At 31.5% G+C, this 18988-nt stretch overlaps 2 protein-coding genes across 2 annotated transcripts in view; one reads left to right on the forward strand and one right to left on the reverse strand.

The window, feature by feature from the left end:
- LOC107436811 (LRP2-binding protein) overlaps window positions 1–18988 on the reverse strand; it is a 145520-nt gene that overhangs the window by 6883 nt on the left and 119649 nt on the right. Inside the window, exon 2 of the mRNA XM_043044128.2 lies at window positions 3934–4052. Coding sequence (XP_042900062.1) covers window positions 3934–4041 — 108 coding nt within the window. The 5' untranslated portion in view covers window positions 4042–4052. The remainder of the gene's footprint in view (window positions 1–3933; window positions 4053–18988) is intronic.
- LOC139426805 (uncharacterized) lies at window positions 7509–8903 on the forward strand. The gene has a single exon (XM_071186884.1). It carries the CDS (start codon window positions 7509–7511, stop codon window positions 8901–8903), a length of 1395 nt encoding a protein of 464 aa, XP_071042985.1.

The following is an 18988-nucleotide window of genomic DNA, read 5'->3' on the forward strand; positions in this document are numbered from 1 at the left end:
TTGTTAATTCGTTATTAATAAATTGTTAATTAATTAATTGATTTGCAATTATATACTCCAATTAATTTTAAAAGTTTTTTGGAAAAAAAATTTGAATTCAAATTTTTTTTTTAAATTAACCTAACAGGTTTTTCTGAAAAACTACAGATATATAAAATTTTCGAAATCAATTTTGACAATAAATATGCATTATATAGTACGTGAAAGTACTACCAAATTAATTGGAGTATGAGACAATAACTAATAGTCTGCATTAAAGTAATAAAATAATGATTTTTCCATATATTGAATTATTTTTCATCTCTCACAGAACCTTCTATGGGCAGAAACGAATGTTTCCCCCTAAAATTATTCCTCATAAGGCACACATCCCACTAGTTCATTTCAAAATTGGCGAGTCACACTTCCCTAGTTTCCCTTGTTAGTCAGTAAAGTTATTTAAGATACAATTTAAATTAAGAACCGTTAATTTGGGATGCATTCTTGCCCAAATTTTTAAGATTAATTTAGTTTGCTAATCAAACATATATCAGAGAGTACAAAAAGACAAATTCGAAATAGGCTTAACAGAACATAAATGGATAGAAATTAAACATTACAGAGATATTTAATACAATTAACAAATATTAGAAAATTAAAATATTACTCAATTAATTGCATTCTTATTACTCAAATAAAAATAAAGATCCATTTTTTAACAGTGAACTTTTTTTCTTTCTAAAGATGTATAGCAATGTGAGAAACAACAACAAACGCACGACTTGTAAGCAATTTGTTGATGATAATAAATGTTTTATTATACCAAGAACAAGGGATAGTTCCTAGTGTAGTGAAGTACCAGAAATGTGTTTTTACACTTCTTGGCGTAAAGTAGCTGAAAATACTAAGAGGAATTCGAACTAGGCTTAGCAGAACGGAAACAAATAAAAATTAAATATCATAAAGTCATTTAATACGGAGCTGTGGCGGCTCAGGGGATAGAGCGTTCGCCTCCCAATGAGGTTATCCGGGTTCGAATCCCGGCAATAGCTGGTTGATACGAACTTTGAACCCGGATCGCATCGAAAGTAGTGTTCACGAAAAATATCCTCAGTGGTAGATGGATCATGGGTTAAAACCTTGCCGGCAGATTAACCGTAGGAAGTTTTCGAGGTTTTCATTTCCATATAACGCAAATGCGGGTTACTGTCATCAAAAAGCCCTCCAGAAAGGCAAAATTTATCCCCTGGAGTTCCCTTGTCTTCTGGATTGGGTTCAAAATTACAAAGCTACGGAGATGAACATTGGTAGTCGTAAACTCAAAATTGGGTGCGCTGTTCACGATGGTTATAAAATACAGTTGACAGGCATACGAGTAAGTACACTTAACTTAAAGTACAACTTAAAGTACAAACTTAAAGTACAATTATCCGTATTACACAACTAAAAACATGCATTTATTTTAAAACGATGAGTTTTTGTTTCCGCAAATGCTTAGCTGCATCGAAGAGAGCAACAAATTCTCGCCATCTGTTACTCGATTGTAAGCAATCTGTAGGCCAAAGTATGCCAAAATTGACGTTTTCGGAAGCGAAACTAATTCACAAATGGTGGATTGCACGGAGGTTCGTTTACCATTTTTCCGTTATTGGCGTTTAGATTTGACTACTCTTGTTATAGTGTAAATATTGCGTTCATAAAATATTGTGTTCATAAATAAAGTGTAAATATTGCTTATAAAGTGTGAAAAATGTGCATAAGTGCAAATATACTACTCTTATTAAAGTGTAAACATAAGTGTATTTAAATATTGGTTCATAGAGAAGTTCTTTTTTTCTATAACAATAAAAGAACATTTATAATGTTTTTTATTGGCCTTTATTGTAACTTATTTCTTTAAAAATAAGTTATTGTAAGCTTAAAAAAATATACAGGATAAGATGTCGAAGCGTGCGTCAAACATGTTGATGATCAATCAAGGGACTGATTTATAATTGGAATACTTTTTTCAATATATATATATATANTTCAATCTGGAATTATAATTAAATACCAAGTTTTGCCTTCTTCTTTAGATAATATATATATATATATATATATATATACAAGAAAACACGAAGAAAATTAGGAAAAACAATAAGTTTCATTTAATACGCTGAAGCAGCAAGCAAACAGAACTCATTAGATATGTTCAAAATGAAGAATAAAACAAAGAAAAATAATAGACATAAGAAGAAAAAGGGGGGGGGAATAATAAGTAAAAAAATAACTAACTATACTTAGAAAAAAAAAGGATTAAATTTTATTTAAAAAACCGGAAAAAAAAGATATAATCTTTTCTTCAGCCCACACGATTATATCCACAAAACAGAGTGCTTTCTGATATTGTATCAATAAAGCGGAAGCGAAATATATTAATACAATAGAGTGAGGAGCACTCAAAAATTGTTTTACAAAAAATAACAAATAAAATAGATCACAAAAGTGATTTTGCTACTCGCTTTATAGTCCCCTTTTTAATGTTTCTTCTTTTTATTTTATTTTATTTTATTTTCTGTTTTTACATGATACTTATTTTTACTTTCTGTGATCTATTTTATTTGCTGTTATTTTTTATAAAAAAATTTTTGAGTGCTCCTCACACTATTGTATTAATATATTTTGCTTCGGCTTTATTGATACAATATCAGAAATCACTCTGTTTTGTGGATATAATCGTGTGGGCTGAAGAAAAGATTATATCTTTTTTTTCTTCCGGTTTTTTAAATAAAATTTAATCCTTTTTTTTTTTTTTTAAAGTATAGTTTGTTATTTTTTTACTTATTATTCCCCCCCCCCTTTTTTTTTCTTCATATGTCTATTATTTTTCTCTGTTTTATTCTTCATTTTGAACATTATATATATATATATATGTATATATATAACCGACACAAATGGTTTTATAACCGACGTTGAAAGCCGACCCAATTCTGAGTGAGTTTACGATTATCAATGTTCAACTCTGTAGCCTTCTAATTTTGAATCCAATACAGAAGACAAGAGAACTCCTAGATCAAGCATTGGGACAAACTAGTCTTCGTGGAGAGAAAACCCATTCCGACGGCAAGGCGATTCAAACCATCACATGTTTACCACTGAGTATATTTTACGTGAGCTCTATGGTCCGTGCGAGCCGGGAGCAGAATTCTCATCGACCATTTTACGCTGAGATTTGAACCTGGGTTCACCTCACTGGGAGGCGAACGCTCTATTTTCTGAGTCACTGCAGTTTGAATCTTCAATCTGCTTGTATGTTGTGACGGCCACTTTCTTTTGGTCGATTATGGTAGAAGCTCTAAAACATCGTCAGAAAAAAAAGAAGCGAATTTTTAAATTAGAAAAAAGAAAGAAAGAACTGTGATCGCTCTATTGCAATCACTGGTTAACCATTGGTCTAATGTCTTTTTTTTCCTGAGCAGTCTTACATGAAAGTCACATTTTTAAGTCATGGGTTTTAGACGTTGCATAAATTGATTTTTGAACTCTTGTAATCGAGTGGGCTGGATTGGTTCTCAGTTCCGATTAATATACGTTTCATAAGACGTTACGAAATTCTTTTCCATTTTTAGTATTCATATTTATATTATAATCGCAAACAAGTGAATGTTAAAAAGAACACAAAAAAATTATCAAACAGCAGCGATCGCCATAGCAACGCGTGGAATGACGACGCATGCGCAGCGTTTACTATTACTCTTGAATACAGTTGAAAATTGTGATGAAGTACGAATAAGGTGCGCACGTCATCAAACCAAAAACAACACCCATTTTGCCAATAGATAAAAAAAAAATAAGTAAAAAAAATTGTTGGCAGAATTGTTGGCTTTCGACTGATCGAGAAATTCTATAATAAAAATTCACAAACGGAAAATGTACCAAATAAATTTTTTCTAGGAAACAATTTTCCTTACTTACTTCAAAAAAATATTTTTCTGCTTTGGTGACTTCTTTCCAGGATTTTCTACCTTGTCTTATTTTTTCCAGTGACGAATGACTCCCTGCTGCTTTGTTTCTACTTGACATCCTGTTCTAAACTATTTTTAATAATAAAAACATCTCATTTATCCGATGAAAGCTAAACCCCTTGAGGGATTATAAGAAAGCAAAATAATAATAATAAAAATAACGTAACCTTATTTAGAAAGAAAAGAAAAATAAAACGTGTGATTTATGTAATTTACTTTTACACAAGATAATTCGATTTATTCAATGTTATTGGTTGCAGGGGCCATGTTTGCGAGTGCTTTTCCAAGTTGTCGCCAATATGAACATTATCAAACTTGTTTTCATGGTTCTTAAAACCGATTAGTACACCAAATTAAGAATGCAAGAAGGAACTAAAAACTTCTGTGTAAAACATGCATCAAACAATTAAAGGACTTATAATTCTCTGAGTAATTAAAGACTTTGGTACTGTTCGGTAAGCCGAGTGCAAGTAAAAAGCCGCAAAAAAAATAGATCTCCACCAACATTTTTTCATATTTTTATTTCATTTATTATTTCAACACATCAAAATGAAATAAAATGGAAAAAAATATTATTTAAAATTAAACAAAAAATAACAAGTTAACAAGTTAAATATCAAGTTAATAACAAGTTAAATTTCCATTTTGCGCGGCTGACCGAAAAGTACCAAAACTTAATATTTCTGCTTCATTTTTGTTTGTAATATTTGTATACAAATTGCAAAGAATCCCAAAGTTAAAAGTTATCCAAGTTAGAATACTAGGTGCCTATTGCTACTATCTCAGTAATTCTTACTGAGCATTAAATTTTCTAAATTTCTTGGTCAAAACAGCTTAACTCTATCTGATTCAGAAGAAGTACTATGTGATTATTACACCTTATCAACAATAGACACATGTCTTTTTTTTCTCAAAAATCATATGCATTAAAATAAAAATAAATAGTGGCTGTTACATATAGTTATTTTTTCCAAAACAAAACAGTTAGAAGTTATGACTAAAAGTACTTTTTTCCGAAAATTAACACACCTTTAAGTACCAATTTTATTGTATTTTATTTTATTTTATAACCATTTACTACCAATACTCAACGCCGTAGCCTTGTAATTTTGAACTCAATCCGGAAGACAAGGGAACTACTGGATCAAGTAATGGGAGAAATTTGCCTTCGCGGAGAACTTTTTGAGGAAATTAGCCCGCATTTACGGTACATGGAAAGGAAAACCTTCTACGGTTAGCCAGACGGCAAGGGAACTGTAACCCATGATCCGTATACCGTTGAGGGTATTTTACGCCAGTAAGGTGGTCGGTGCAAGCATATGCAGACTTCGTATCGACGAGCGATAGCTGGGATTCGATCCCGGTTCACCTCATTGGAAAGAGGACTCCCTGAGCCATCACGGCTCACTAGGTACCTATTATTACAATTAATTAAGCATCACTGGTGTCAATAATAATAGTTTGGCGATTTTCCAAAAAATTCCATAACCAAAAGATACTTCATTACGCCAAAGTATTCAATATACTAATCTTTTCAACTAAATAAAGAAGGAGTAGATAAATGATATGAAAGAAAAGCATCTAACTTAATAAGAATAACAAAAAGTATACTTAGTCAGGGATTACATTTAAATAATTTCCATAAATGAATTTTGTTATGTAAACTGACTTGGTCTAACAATTCTTTGCATCATGGTTAGTATAATATGGTTAGCTTATTACTTTATAAAAAGTATTTATGCATACCGTCCCTGTTTTGAAATTTTTTTAGAAGATCTTGTTGTTTTGAAACGTGTTTTTATAAACCCAATGCATAGTTAGTAAACAAGCAAATGAGCAAGTTGAAGTAATTGTTTACTTTAATCCTTATTATAAAAAACCTTCATCGTTAGCATATATAGAGTTGTAAGCATATATTTGCTTCAGTATAAAACTCAAAGCATTTTGAACATAGCATCTTCATCCAAACTAAAAATAGAACATGTTTGTAGGAAAGGTATGTTGATTATGCTTTATTTTTGAAATAAAAGAGTCTATACTTTATTTTTTCTTCCAGTTCCTTATTATATTGTACTGTTTATTTAAAAAAAAACTAATAAAAACGAAACATTTATTACTGAGCAAGGCGTATGAACAGCATGCTTTAAAATCATTGTTTCATAATTTCTTCAAATATTTTTATAATTTAATTATAAAATCGTCCAAAAAACAATTTAGTGAAAAAATAATTCAGTAATAAAAAATAATTCAGTTTAAAAAAAATTGCAGTGAAGTTTTCTTAATTAGACTAAGAAATAATAAATTTTAAAATAATATGCTTTATCCTTAATTCAGTAGAGTTTCTCATAAATTTCGCGTTCTTATCAAAGTCAAGTAATATGTAAAAGAAGTGCGGTTTTTTTACAGACCAATTGGATAAATTGCTTTTTTTTAACTGATTCAGCTCTTTAAATATAAAGAAGTAAGACAAATTAATTAATTTGCAAATTTTCCAGAAGAAACTTCAAAACTAACGTTTAACAAAAACATTAGCGGTTTTATTTGACTTTTTCAAACTTTTATATAAGCGAACCAAGAGCAGCTATTATATCTTTTAAAATCAAGATAATGAATCTGGCGCTTTTAGGCTATGTATGAATTATTATATATGCTTTTCCTAAACATTGTATGGAATGGCAAATACTCTTTAAGCAAAGTATTATTTAGTGGATGCTAATCATGGAGAAAGATACAGAGTGCAATTTTTTCTTTACTTTCTTTTTTTTGAAAACATATTCCTAAATTGAGGTTCGAAGAAAAATAAAATTTTGTATGATTTTTTTATCTTATAATTTTTTTACACAAAATGTAATTAACTGGCTGGTTTATCTGACTGATATTATAATATCTGATTATGAAAGGCTTTGGTGTTGGAAATGTCGGGCAAGTGTTGTTATTAATATCTGATTACAAAAAACATGAGTGTTTGAAATGTCGGGCATGCATTATTATTAATATCTGATTATGAAAAACATCGGCGTTCAAAATGTTGGGCAAGTATATACCAAAAAACATCCATTTTCCTTTAAATAGCATCAAATGTAAGACCAGGCAAGATTATACTTGGAGGGGACCCTTAACTTTAAAAATAAAATCCGAACCATTTTAGTTGTACCAAGAAATTGCATTCACCTAGTATTAATGAATCATATTTACATTAATTAAGAATATGGAATTAAAATGTATCGGGTTTTGCCAAATTGTCGTTTGGACCATATAATACCTAAGTAATTTAGAAAATCCATTATTCTATTAGTATTAGTCGTCATTATTCTATAATGTGCAGGTCAATTTTCGTCATTTTATGTAATTTTCGTACTTTGCCGGTAACATACATTATTAGTACATTTTTTTTATATTTAGAATCAAGAAAATAAAGTTATAAACGAATTGAGAGAAAGGATAAAACAATTAAAGTATTCAATTTTTGACACTGAAAACCATAACCGAATGTTACGAAGAGATCTGCTCCGTGCAAATAAAGTTATGGAGAGAGAATTCCCAGAGACAAGCTTAGAACGAATAGAGCAAAGAAAAGAATTTAAGGGACAAGAAGAGGAAGCAATCTATCTTAGGCAAAAGATCGACAAAGTCCGACTCCATATTCGAGAATTAGAAGATGGTCTATCTGAGCAACCACAACAGCCAGAGTGTCATTGTACCGAAAATTCAAATATCGAGAAAATCAAAATCCAGGCTGTAGTCTTGGAAATACCATCAAACCAACAAGAAAAATTTAGGTTGTACGAAAACTGCTGTAAAATCAAAAGCAAATTCGAATACTGGAAAATTCGGAACAAAGAATTGAAAGAAGATTCGGATAGGCTGCAACTTCAACTGAACCAGCTTCTACAGAATGAAAAGAACAATCAAGAAATGCAGAACAAGTATCATGATGTGGACAGGGATCTTCGAAATGCCATGAACGAAAAATTACATCTACGCTCCAAACTGGATTGTTCAAAGACGAGAAACTTACAACTCTTGGAAGAATCTGTTTCGTTAAAGGAAGATTTAAAGAAAATGGATATCAAGATAAAAGACGACAATATGCTTCTTGAAGCCCTCACGAGTCAGCAAAATGCATTCCAAGAATTCATAAACCGGCAGAAATTAATTACTCGTAACGGCCACCATCTTTTTCTGAAAGATATGAAAAATATTGAAGTTAAGCATAAAACAACTCTTTCTCAGTATCAAGAAATGGAAGAGGTCATAAAAGAAAACGACGCCATTTTGTCAGAATTCGAAGACCCCACACCACTTCTAATTAATATCACTTTTGAGAATGACCCTGCGAAAATACCTTCTGTAACAACTATGGCATCAGATTTAGAAGGAGTGCAACGTACAGAAGAACCTCTGAAAGAACTAAAAAGGGAGCGTGATATCTGGATATCTGACGTGGAGCAACATCACGCTGAAAATATAGAGTTAAAGGAAACAATATTTGAAAACAACGATCGATTAATCGATTGGATAAACCAGTTTCTTCATTGTGAGACAAAGTTAATCGAAAAGGAGATGGAGGTCAAAAAACTGAAAATGGCGATTGAAAAAGGTGAGAAGGGGATCAAGAAAAAATCCAGAAACTTAGAAAATAGTCAACAAACTGCGACAGAAGATAATACCGTAAAAGAAGCCATTTATTTGATGGAGTCATTTGTTCTTGAGAGGTTTTTGCACGCCACAGAATCGCTTTCAACCAAATTTATTAATTTGTATGTTGTGACTATTGATAAGATGATAAGAATGTTTGTAGAGAAATTGCATGAAATCCGAAGAGAACTTTTTTCAAAAATGGAGGATTCTACAAACGTTAGTATTGCATTAGATGAATCCAAATCACCAGAAATACCAGAGGAGTCTACAAATCCATAGTTCAATTTATAATCATTCTGGGTAATTTGCCCAAAACTACTTTCTGATATGTATATTTTTTTCATACTTTGATCCATTTACAATTGTTTCAATAATCAGAAATAAAGCCTTAAAAACTAACTTTCGGGATTTTGTCTGTTAAAGATAAGGCTGATTGCAAAATGTCTCTTTGTATATCTAAAAAAAACACTTCTAAGTTGAACCATGTTATTTTTTCCTTGAATCATAATATGGTGCAGATTTTGTACACTTTTTATAAGCCATGGAGTTGAAACATGTTGACCATTGTTGAGACCCATGTGTGCTCGTGGGACTCGGAGAAGTTTACTAACAACACTCTCAAAAACCACGTGATCCCTCTAAGGTAAATAGAGAGGATCTAAAATTAAGTAATAGTGACGTCTCGGAATCATGTCACTGTCTCGAGTAGTCGATCTTCATGTATAATTAATTCCCTTTATGGCGACAGGGTAATATTTTTATAGTTGCCCTATGCGTTTAATTAGCTGCATGCTCTTTAGAGCTTTTTTAACTATACACTCGGAATAATTTCATTTATTAGTTAGTATGCTTTCGTTTTGCTTGTTTAATTAAAATCATGAACGGATAAAGGCTTCTAGAAATATTTATTTTCAACAACGTTGTATTATAACTTCACAAGTTAATCTGTATATATTAATTTCTTTTACGACTGGGCTGCTTTTCTCCAAACTTAGTATTGTGCTATTATGTTAAAAGATCCGGTAATAGGGTTCAATTTGGAACCGTATTAAGACTTCGGCAAATTTGAGTGATATTCTGGAGTTTCAAAATTATATTCGATTCTATGGTGTAAATGCAGGATATTGGAACAAGAACAGAACATTTTAACATCGAACAATGCAAACTTTGCAAATATAAACTTAAATATAAAAAGTTTCATGCTAAAAAACAATTTGCCTACTTTCCTGAAAAATATTTTTCTGTATTCTGGAATTTTAAGCAATGATGCAGTTGGGCGTGAAAAAAAAGGTTTCAAGATTGCAAATCATATTTTTGACTTTAACTGAAGGTACGTTTTCGTCGTTTTTCTTTAATATTTGTTTTTGATAAAAAATGGAAGTGTAATATTTTTTCTTTTTATTGCACGTGTTAAGAACGAATTGCTTCGGTTACGAATTATGTTGGATATAAGTGAACTATTAGTTTGTTATTACGATTCTATCAAATGAACTAATGCATAATGAATAAAGCGAAACAAAGTGAATAAAGCACAAATAATTATATATATATTATATACGTATACAGGTATTATATGCATAGTGAAATAAAAGAAACTAAACTACGTACTAGAAAGCAAAAGTGATGAATTTATTTGTCTTGAAGAACCGTAAAAAATTGTCATATTATCATTGAGGGCAATGATGCAATTTAATGTTAGTAATTTGTATTAATTGAAATTAAAAAGAACTTATGTACTAAAAAACAAAATTAATGGAGAGAAGATATTTCGTAGTTTTGTGGAACAGTAAAAAATTTCCATGTTATTATTGACACTAATACTTGCTTAATATTGATACTATGTATTAATTGAAATAAAATTAAATAAACTATCTGCTAAAAAGCAAAGTTTATACAGAAAAGGTAGATGGGAAATTCGTTTATGGAAACCGTAGAAAATCGCCATTCACAGATGAAGCTTAATTAATATGTTCTCCGGACTGTAATACAATGTATTACTAGTATTGAGGTAATTGATGCAGTTTTGATAAGAATTCCACAACGGGTTTTTCGAAGTTTCAGAAAATATTTTTCCAATATTAATTGTCAGATAGAGAAAGGATCATGCTTCAAAATCCATATCAAATTCTAATAAGAATTCAATTTTTTTTAAAATGGTTTTAGCTGGCTGCTACTGACAAATAAATGTATTTCATACAAAACTTAAATATTAGAGGGTTATTTAATAAGTACCAAATATATTAATATAGTTATAAAATTTTATCTTAGTATATTTTGTGGTTATTAAACCTGAACCAATACTAAACAGTTTTAATACCGAAACTTTGGAACTAAGTGCTTTACTGCCACTCGAAAAGGATATGTTCCGGAAAAAATTACTTGATGAAATAAATTTGGACTACCATCAGTTGACCACTAGCAATAGCGTAAAGTCAAGTGATGCTAAATGCATTCGATCTTCATTCTAATGGGATGAACTACAAAAAAGAGTTTTGTGTTTACTTTTTTAACGTAAAGCCACCGAAAAAAGCAACAAATAATATTAAATTTAAAAACTAAAACTATTTTAATTATATTAGTTGAAAACCTTAGAGCAAAATCAGGTAAGTGACATTTTCAGAACGAATGAAATTTTGTTATCCGAATTTTTTATTACTAATTTATATGAAAGCAATACTAATAATTCTTTGCTTTATTTTATTTACTAATGCCTAATTTGAAATAAAAATAAAGCATTCATACTAAAAAATAATGTGGATTAGTTATGTTAACATAAAAGTGAACTCAAAAAAACTCAAATAACCATATCCGCATTGATGCAACCATTTAATGTAATTTTCGCTGATTCATTAATTTCCCTAAAAATATCCCTTACCTGGTTCTTCCATAAAGCTCCTTAATTGTGTCGGTATATGCATTTGATCATGATTTCGAAGTGTTTCTCAGTACTGAATTATTGATTCTCTACTTCTTTTTATTCAAATCGAGTGAAGAACGGGTAATAAAAAATAATGAATACAAAATTGTGAAACATTTTAGGAATTGAGTTTCTGTACTTGTTCTGTATGAACTTTTTGGCGAAAAACAGCTAAGAAGTTTTTATAGTAACCGAAAATTAGTTTTTAAAATATTACAAAAAAAATCACAATGGTAATCGAAACCGAGCAAAAGGATTAGGCGTTTGGTAATTCGCTTATTTCCTTTTTTTTAAAAAGAAATATTTTAAAAATATATTTTGGAAAAACTTAGCTTTCGAAATGTTCGATCATTGGGAAAGATTTGACTTGTGGTAGAATAATAAGATCTAGGATATTAACATGCTTTTTTGAAGCTCTGTCGCCAAGGAAAATAAAAAAAAGCCACAGTTTAAGTGACTTACACTTGAAGCAAAGCGATAATTTAATACTATATTTATCATCTTTCTGTAAGAAATTATCTGGGCTTTAAAATTTACCAAACATTTCTAAAAATCGCCAATTTGGCGGCATTTTTCACCTAGGGGAATATTAACAAAATAACTGCCCTATTTTCGGTTTTTGCTAATTTCTATAAGCCCAGATAATACAGCATCAGAGTAAATTTTTAAATATTAAAAAAAAAAAAGAAAACGCTTTTCATTCTCACAAAACTGTGGCTTTTCTCAATATTGGCTTTTTTCGCCATTTTCACAAAAAGCAGCGCTGACTTTAGGTAGGCTAAACTGAAACTAACAGTCATGAGTAACTGTTACAAACCCACAGCAGTTAATAAATAGCATATTATTCACAAAAAAGCAACGTTTAATATGACAATGGAGCCTTCTAAAAGCAACCTTTAGAATTTTCTATAAATTTTCTACTTTATCAGCACTTAACAAGCATTATTTCCTAACTAATATATTTTATATATAGATATATTTGAATTATTAATATGTTATAATAAGGAAAAGAATCTTAGTTTCAATTTTTAAATTTCAGATTTAAACGTTAAAAATAAATGTTGCTTATCTCCCAGAAAAATGTTTTCGAACAAAAAATCCATCCGCTCAAATTGGCACAAAGGGAGATAAGGACTTGATAATTTTTGAATTTCTATGATTTTTTCCTCAAAACTTTAATGCAATAAAATGAAGTGTCGTATCAGACATCGAATTTGTTGAAATATAATTCTTTATCGTCTACATCATTTTAATTAACTTAGAGTTATTGTTTGTTTATGCAATTCATTGTAACTGTGATATATTTTTGTTTTGTGTAACTTCGATGCATAATTAGTTTGCTTATGTTTTACATGGCTTCGTGCCAGCCTTTGTGTTGAGTGAGAAATAAATTGTGAAGGAATTAAAAGCTTTGTTAAATAATATGGAATGTATCACTTAAGAGAATTCATATTCGATAGGCTGTGCTCACTCGAAATAATATGGAAAGGACATTTGCTAATGTAAACAAATTCCACGTTTCAAAAACCAATCAGAATTTAGGCACTCACACTACGTCACTTGCAGGTATCCCATTTCAGAATTGTATTGGTATGTCAGAAAAACATGAGCAGAGAAATTAAAATACTGGAATCATTATACACTATTTGGAGGAAAGTGACGGGACACGACACTATACCGACATAAACCCATAATTATTAAAATAAATTGGAGGTACAGCCTCATTTGGCTTCGATCGCAGCTGCAACCCTTCTGGGCTTGCTTTCCACTAATTTAGCCACAGTGGCAAGAGAAATTTCCTTCGAAATGTTTAACAGGAAGTTCCATAGTTCATGCTAGCTTTTGGGGAGTGGGGTGCAGGCCCTCAACCGATGGTTCAATTTCTTCCCAGAGATGTTCAATTAGGTTAAGATCAGGGCTCTGTGCCGGCCACTCCATGCGTTTAACGTTGTTGTTCACATACCAATCAAGAGTCTTCCTTGCAACATGGGATCTTGCGTTGTCGTCTTGATACAAGCAATCATCCATAAGCAATCATCCACGTTGCCCACAAGGTAGGAAGGACATGATTGTCGAGAATATCATAGTATCCATCGGCATTCATCATACCATCAACCTTCACCAGTGGGCCAGCCCCATACCAGGATGAACAAGCCCATGCCATCAATCCTCCTCCACCAAACTTTACAGTTGTCCCGTCACTTTCTTCCAGATAGTGTATTTCAAATCGTGATTGGGTGGTGACCTTTTATTTACATGTATCGAAATATTTTGCCAAATAGAGTAAACATCCAAAATCAGTTTGATTGTTATTGTTGTTGTAGTCGGCCAGTAAGACAGAAGGGGTGTGATTGTTCTTGTTTTCAGGTGACGCCATCTCTAGCCAAGAATTCGACTTCTGCCACACCCATATGCCACATCAGTTCATAGGGCGAACCCATTCATGCATCCATTCATTCATCCACAGATCGTAGTTTTAGCTTGAACCAGAGATTGATCAATCTCCAGTTTAGTACCGCCAGAGTTATGATTTGTTATGGTAACATAAAGGACTTTATGATTCGACAGATTTAACGTGCACCAGTCACCATTTACTGCATGGGGAGTTCTCGGTCGGCTGGATTCGAAGTCCCGTTTACACGAATGTGAGTCCAGCACCCTGCCAACCAGTCTATCCCGATCCATCAGTTTAATTGAGAAAATTAAATAAGGAGGATTGAAGGCATATCTAGAATTTTCACACCAGTCACCCCCTCTTTGACAGTTGAGTTCGGTCGTTAGCGGAGGGGCTGATTGATTTGTTTCCTCTTTTTTTGGGTTAAACGAGATACTTGGTCTACCAGAGCATGTTAACAATTAAATTAGTTGTATTTCATTTCAAAACTTGTAAATGTGTTAGCCAAACTTGAATATTTTGTTTACCAATTTTAAAGCTCGCTGCGATTGCTACGACAGGGAGAATTAATAATGCATGACACGATTCAGTTTATCTTAAAATATTTATTTGAATAAGTTATATTATTATTTTAATCCCTCATGACATAATGTATTAAAAATGGAATGGTAGTTAAAACAAGACATTTTCAACTACTCTTAATCATAGATTTAACACAGCCACTTTTCTTTTAAATNGTACCCCCAGAGGTATTGATTTGTTATGGGAACATGGAGGACTTTGAGACTCGACAGATTTAACGTGCATCAGTCACCATTTACTACACGGGGAGTCTTCGACCGGCGGGGACCGAACCCTCGAACTCTTGGACATGGGCCCGGCATTCCACTGACCAGGCTATCCCGGCCTAGTAGCGACAATTTAATTTTACATAGATAAACTAGCAGCGTTACATTACAGACTCAAAGGATGGACATCGACAATAACAGTACAATATAAAATAGCTAGTCACGTCACAGGTATTTTATTTATTTATTTATTTATTTAATTTTTTTTATTTATTTTTTTAAAATTTATTTATTTATTTTTTTTTTTTTTTATTNTTTTTTTTAACATTTAACATAAATGGCCATCACGGGTAGCTGAAAAGCTCCGGACTCACTGTCTGTCCCCGGGGACTGGGAGCAGGGTCAGTGGTGTGGCGTGCGTGGTGATCAGCCAGAGTGTGTTTTTATGCTGCAGCAATGGTTTGCTTGGAGTCCTGACACCTCGCAATTGTATTTGCTGCCAGTATTTTTACAAAGTTATTATTAGGTTTATGACATATTGTCTGTGATGTTCCTGGTTATAGCTAGAATATTTATTTGTTTTTGCATAATATGCTTGTTTTTGAAACTGTCTGCAAATATCGTTCTGGCTTGTTCATTGGGTTTTTTGAGGTGGTACGATTCAGTTAGTGGGCAGTCATGTAGGTAGTGACTTGGGGTACCTGTGTCATCGCATGGGCATGTGTCTGTGTTTATTCGCTGCATCCTGTGTAAGAATGAGGGGAAGAAGCCCTGTCCAGTAAGGAATTGTATTGCTGCTGGATGGCCTATGAGTCGGTCTGTGTCTACTTTAGGATAGTATGATTTTGTTGTATAGCCTTTTTCATTTTCGTCCCAGTATGCTTGCCAAAGTTTTTGTGTGATCTTTTTAAGTTTATTTCTTAGGCTCGATGGTGGAAGCAGTACCCTCAGCTAGATTTGGCAGGTGACATTTTCAGCGGCAATCATTGGTCGATTTTCCAGCGTTGCCATTCGGGGAGTTGCAATGAGGCATTCTTTTTTGTCGCCGTGTAAGAGAAATATATATACATAGATGTTTATTATTTCGCCGTGAAAAATTATCCAGGCTTTAGAACAGACAAAAAACTTAAATATTTAAAAATGTATTAAACATCTCTAAAAATCGCAAATTTGCGACATTTTCCGCCTACACGAAAATTAACAAAATAACTGCCCTATTTTCAGTTTTTGCAAATTTCTTTAATCCGAGATATACAGCATAGGAGTAAATTTTTAAATATTAAAAAACCTTTTTCATTTTCACAAAACTGTGGTTTTTCTCATTATTGACTTTGTGCACCATTTTCATAATAAGCGCAGGCGGCGCTGGCTTCAGATAGGCTAAGCTGGAACTAACAATCATGAGTAACTGTTACAAACTCACAGCAGTTAATAAAATAGCATATTATTCACAAAAAAGCAACATTTGATATGGCAATGGAGCGTTCAGAAAAAAACTAAATTTCATGTAAATTAAGCTACTTTATCAACACTTAAAAACATCATTGCCTAACTAATATATTTTATACATAGATATGTTTGGATTATTAATATGTCATAATAAGGAAAACAATCTTAGTCATAATTTTTAAATTTAAGAATTAAACGTTAAAAATAAATGTTGCTATCATTTAGAAAAATGTTTTCGAACAAAGAACCAATCCGCTCAAATTGGCACCAACTTGATAATTTTTTGAATTTCTATGAATTTTTCCTCAAAACTTTAAAGCAATAAAATAATGCGCCGTATCACTTATCGAATTTGTTGAAATATAATTCTTTCTTGTCTACATCTTTTAATTAACTTACAGTTATTACTTGTTTATGCATTTTATTGTAACAGTGATATATTTTTGTTTTGTGTGCCAGGCAACTTCGATGCATGATTAGTTTGCTTATGTTTTACATGACTTCGTGCCAGTCCTTGTGTTAAGTGAGAAATCAATTGTGAAAGAATTAAAAGCTTTGCTAAATAATATGGAATGTATCACTTAAGAGAATTCATATTTGATAGGTTGTGCTTGCTCGAAATAATATGGAAAGAACATTTGCTAACGTAAACAAATACCACGTTTCAAGAACCAATCAGAATTTAGGTACTCATACTACGTCACTTGTAGGTATCCCATTTCAGAATTGTATTGGTATGTCAGAAAAAAAATGAGCAGAGAATTTAAAATACCGGAATTATTATATCTCAAACCGTGATTGGGTGGTGACCTTTTATTTTACATGTATCGAAATATTTTTCCAAATAGAGTAAACATCCGACATCAGTTTAATTGTTATTGTTGTAGTAGTCGGCTATTAAGACAGAGGGGGGGGGGCGATTGTTNCGATTGTTCTTGTTTTCCAGTGACGCCATCTATAGCCAAGAATTCGACTTCTGCCACACCCATTATCCACGTCAGTTCATAGGGCGAACACATTCATGCATCCATTCATTCATCCATAGATCGTAGTTTTAGCTTGAACCAGAGATTGATCAATCTCCAGTTTAGTACCGCCAGAGTTATGATTTGTTATGGTAACATAAAGGACTTTTTGACCCGACAGATTTGATGTGCACCAGTCACCATTTACTACATGGGGAGTTCTCGGCCTGCTGGATTCGAACTCCTGTTTACACGAACGTGAGTCCAGCACCCTGCCAACCAGTCTATCCCGACCCATCAGTTTAATTGAGAAAATTAAATAAGGAGGATTGAAGGCATATCTAGAATTTTCACACCAGTCTCTCCCTCTTTGACAGTTGAATTCGGTCGGTAGCGGAGGGGCTGATTGATTTGTTTCCTCTTTTTTTGGGTTAAACGAGATATTTGGTCTACCAGAGCATGTTAACAATTGAATTGGTTGAATTTCATTTTGAAACGTGTAAATGTGTTAGCCAAACTTGAAAATTTTGTTGACCAATTTTAAAACTCACTGCGATTGCTACGACAGGGAGAATTAATAATACATAACATGATTCAGTTTATCTTAAAATATTTATTTGAATAAGTAATATATAATTATTTTAATCACTCAAGACATAATGTATTAAAAATGGAATGGTAATTAAAACTTGAAATTTTCAACTGCTCTTAATCATGGATTTAACACCACCACTTTTCTTTTAAATGTGACTAGTTATGAAATAAGTGTACATTTTTTCTTCAATAATTACCATTATGCCTCATATAAAGTAGTATTAATATATGGATTGAAGTACAAAAAGTATACTTATATCATGGAATAGGTGTACTTTTTGTTTTCAAAAATACCAATATGTCTCAGATAAAGGAGTATTAATATAAGGGCTGAATCCAAAAAAGTACACTTATGTCATGAAATAAGTGTACTCTTTATTTTAAAAAAAAAACCATTATGTTTCAGATAAAGTAGTACTAATATAAAGTTAGCCCTTATAGTACTTAAATAAGTTACTATATAATTATCATAAGTTACATAGTAACTTATAAATAAGTTTAAAAGTTACTTTATAACTTATATACTTATGTAAACTAATATATACTTATTATAAGTTATAGTATACTTATATATATATAAGTTATAATATACTATAACTTATACATATATAAGTTATGGTACTAATATAAGTTTTGAAGCATTGAAAGTGCATGTATATCGTGAAATAAGTGTTTTGCGTTCAAAAAATACCTTTATGTTTTAGATAAGATAATACTAAAATATAAGAGTTGAAGCACAAAAAGTACTTTTCTGTCATGAAATAAGTGTGCTTTTTGAGTTCACAAAAATATCATTATGACTAAGATAAAGTTGTACTAATATAAGGGTTTAAGCACAAAAAGTACATTTATATCATGAAGTAAATGTACTTTTTGTGTTCAAGAGATTACAATATGTCTCAGATAAGATATAATACTAATATAATGTTTGAAGCATACATAAATTACGGCGGAAATAAATTAAATACAAGTAAATGTTACATCGGCAATGCAAGTAATTAAATTACTCAGAGAGCACTTAGGTAAAATGAGCAATTAAAAGCTTTTTATTTGATTTTTCCAGTTCTGTTAGTTTAAGATGATAACGAATTTAATTCAAACGCTCTCTGAATAATTGAGTAAAATGCTTTTATCCTGAAGTTAATTGGATGATTTCAAAATTTATTGAAATATTGCAAAATTCTTTTTTTTAAACAATTTTATTTGAAAATTAATAGTAATTATTCATTCCTCTTTAAATTTATTATTTTCGAAGA

This window comes from Parasteatoda tepidariorum, chromosome 10 (genome assembly GCF_043381705.1).
Source record: "Parasteatoda tepidariorum isolate YZ-2023 chromosome 10, CAS_Ptep_4.0, whole genome shotgun sequence".
NCBI lineage: Eukaryota > Metazoa > Arthropoda > Arachnida > Araneae > Theridiidae > Parasteatoda > Parasteatoda tepidariorum.

Excerpts from the sequence above, each read along its gene's own strand:
- LOC139426805 (XM_071186884.1), top strand. The coding sequence starts at position 7,509 with ATGGAGAGAGAATTCCCAGAGACAAGCTTAGAACGAATAGAGCAAAGA.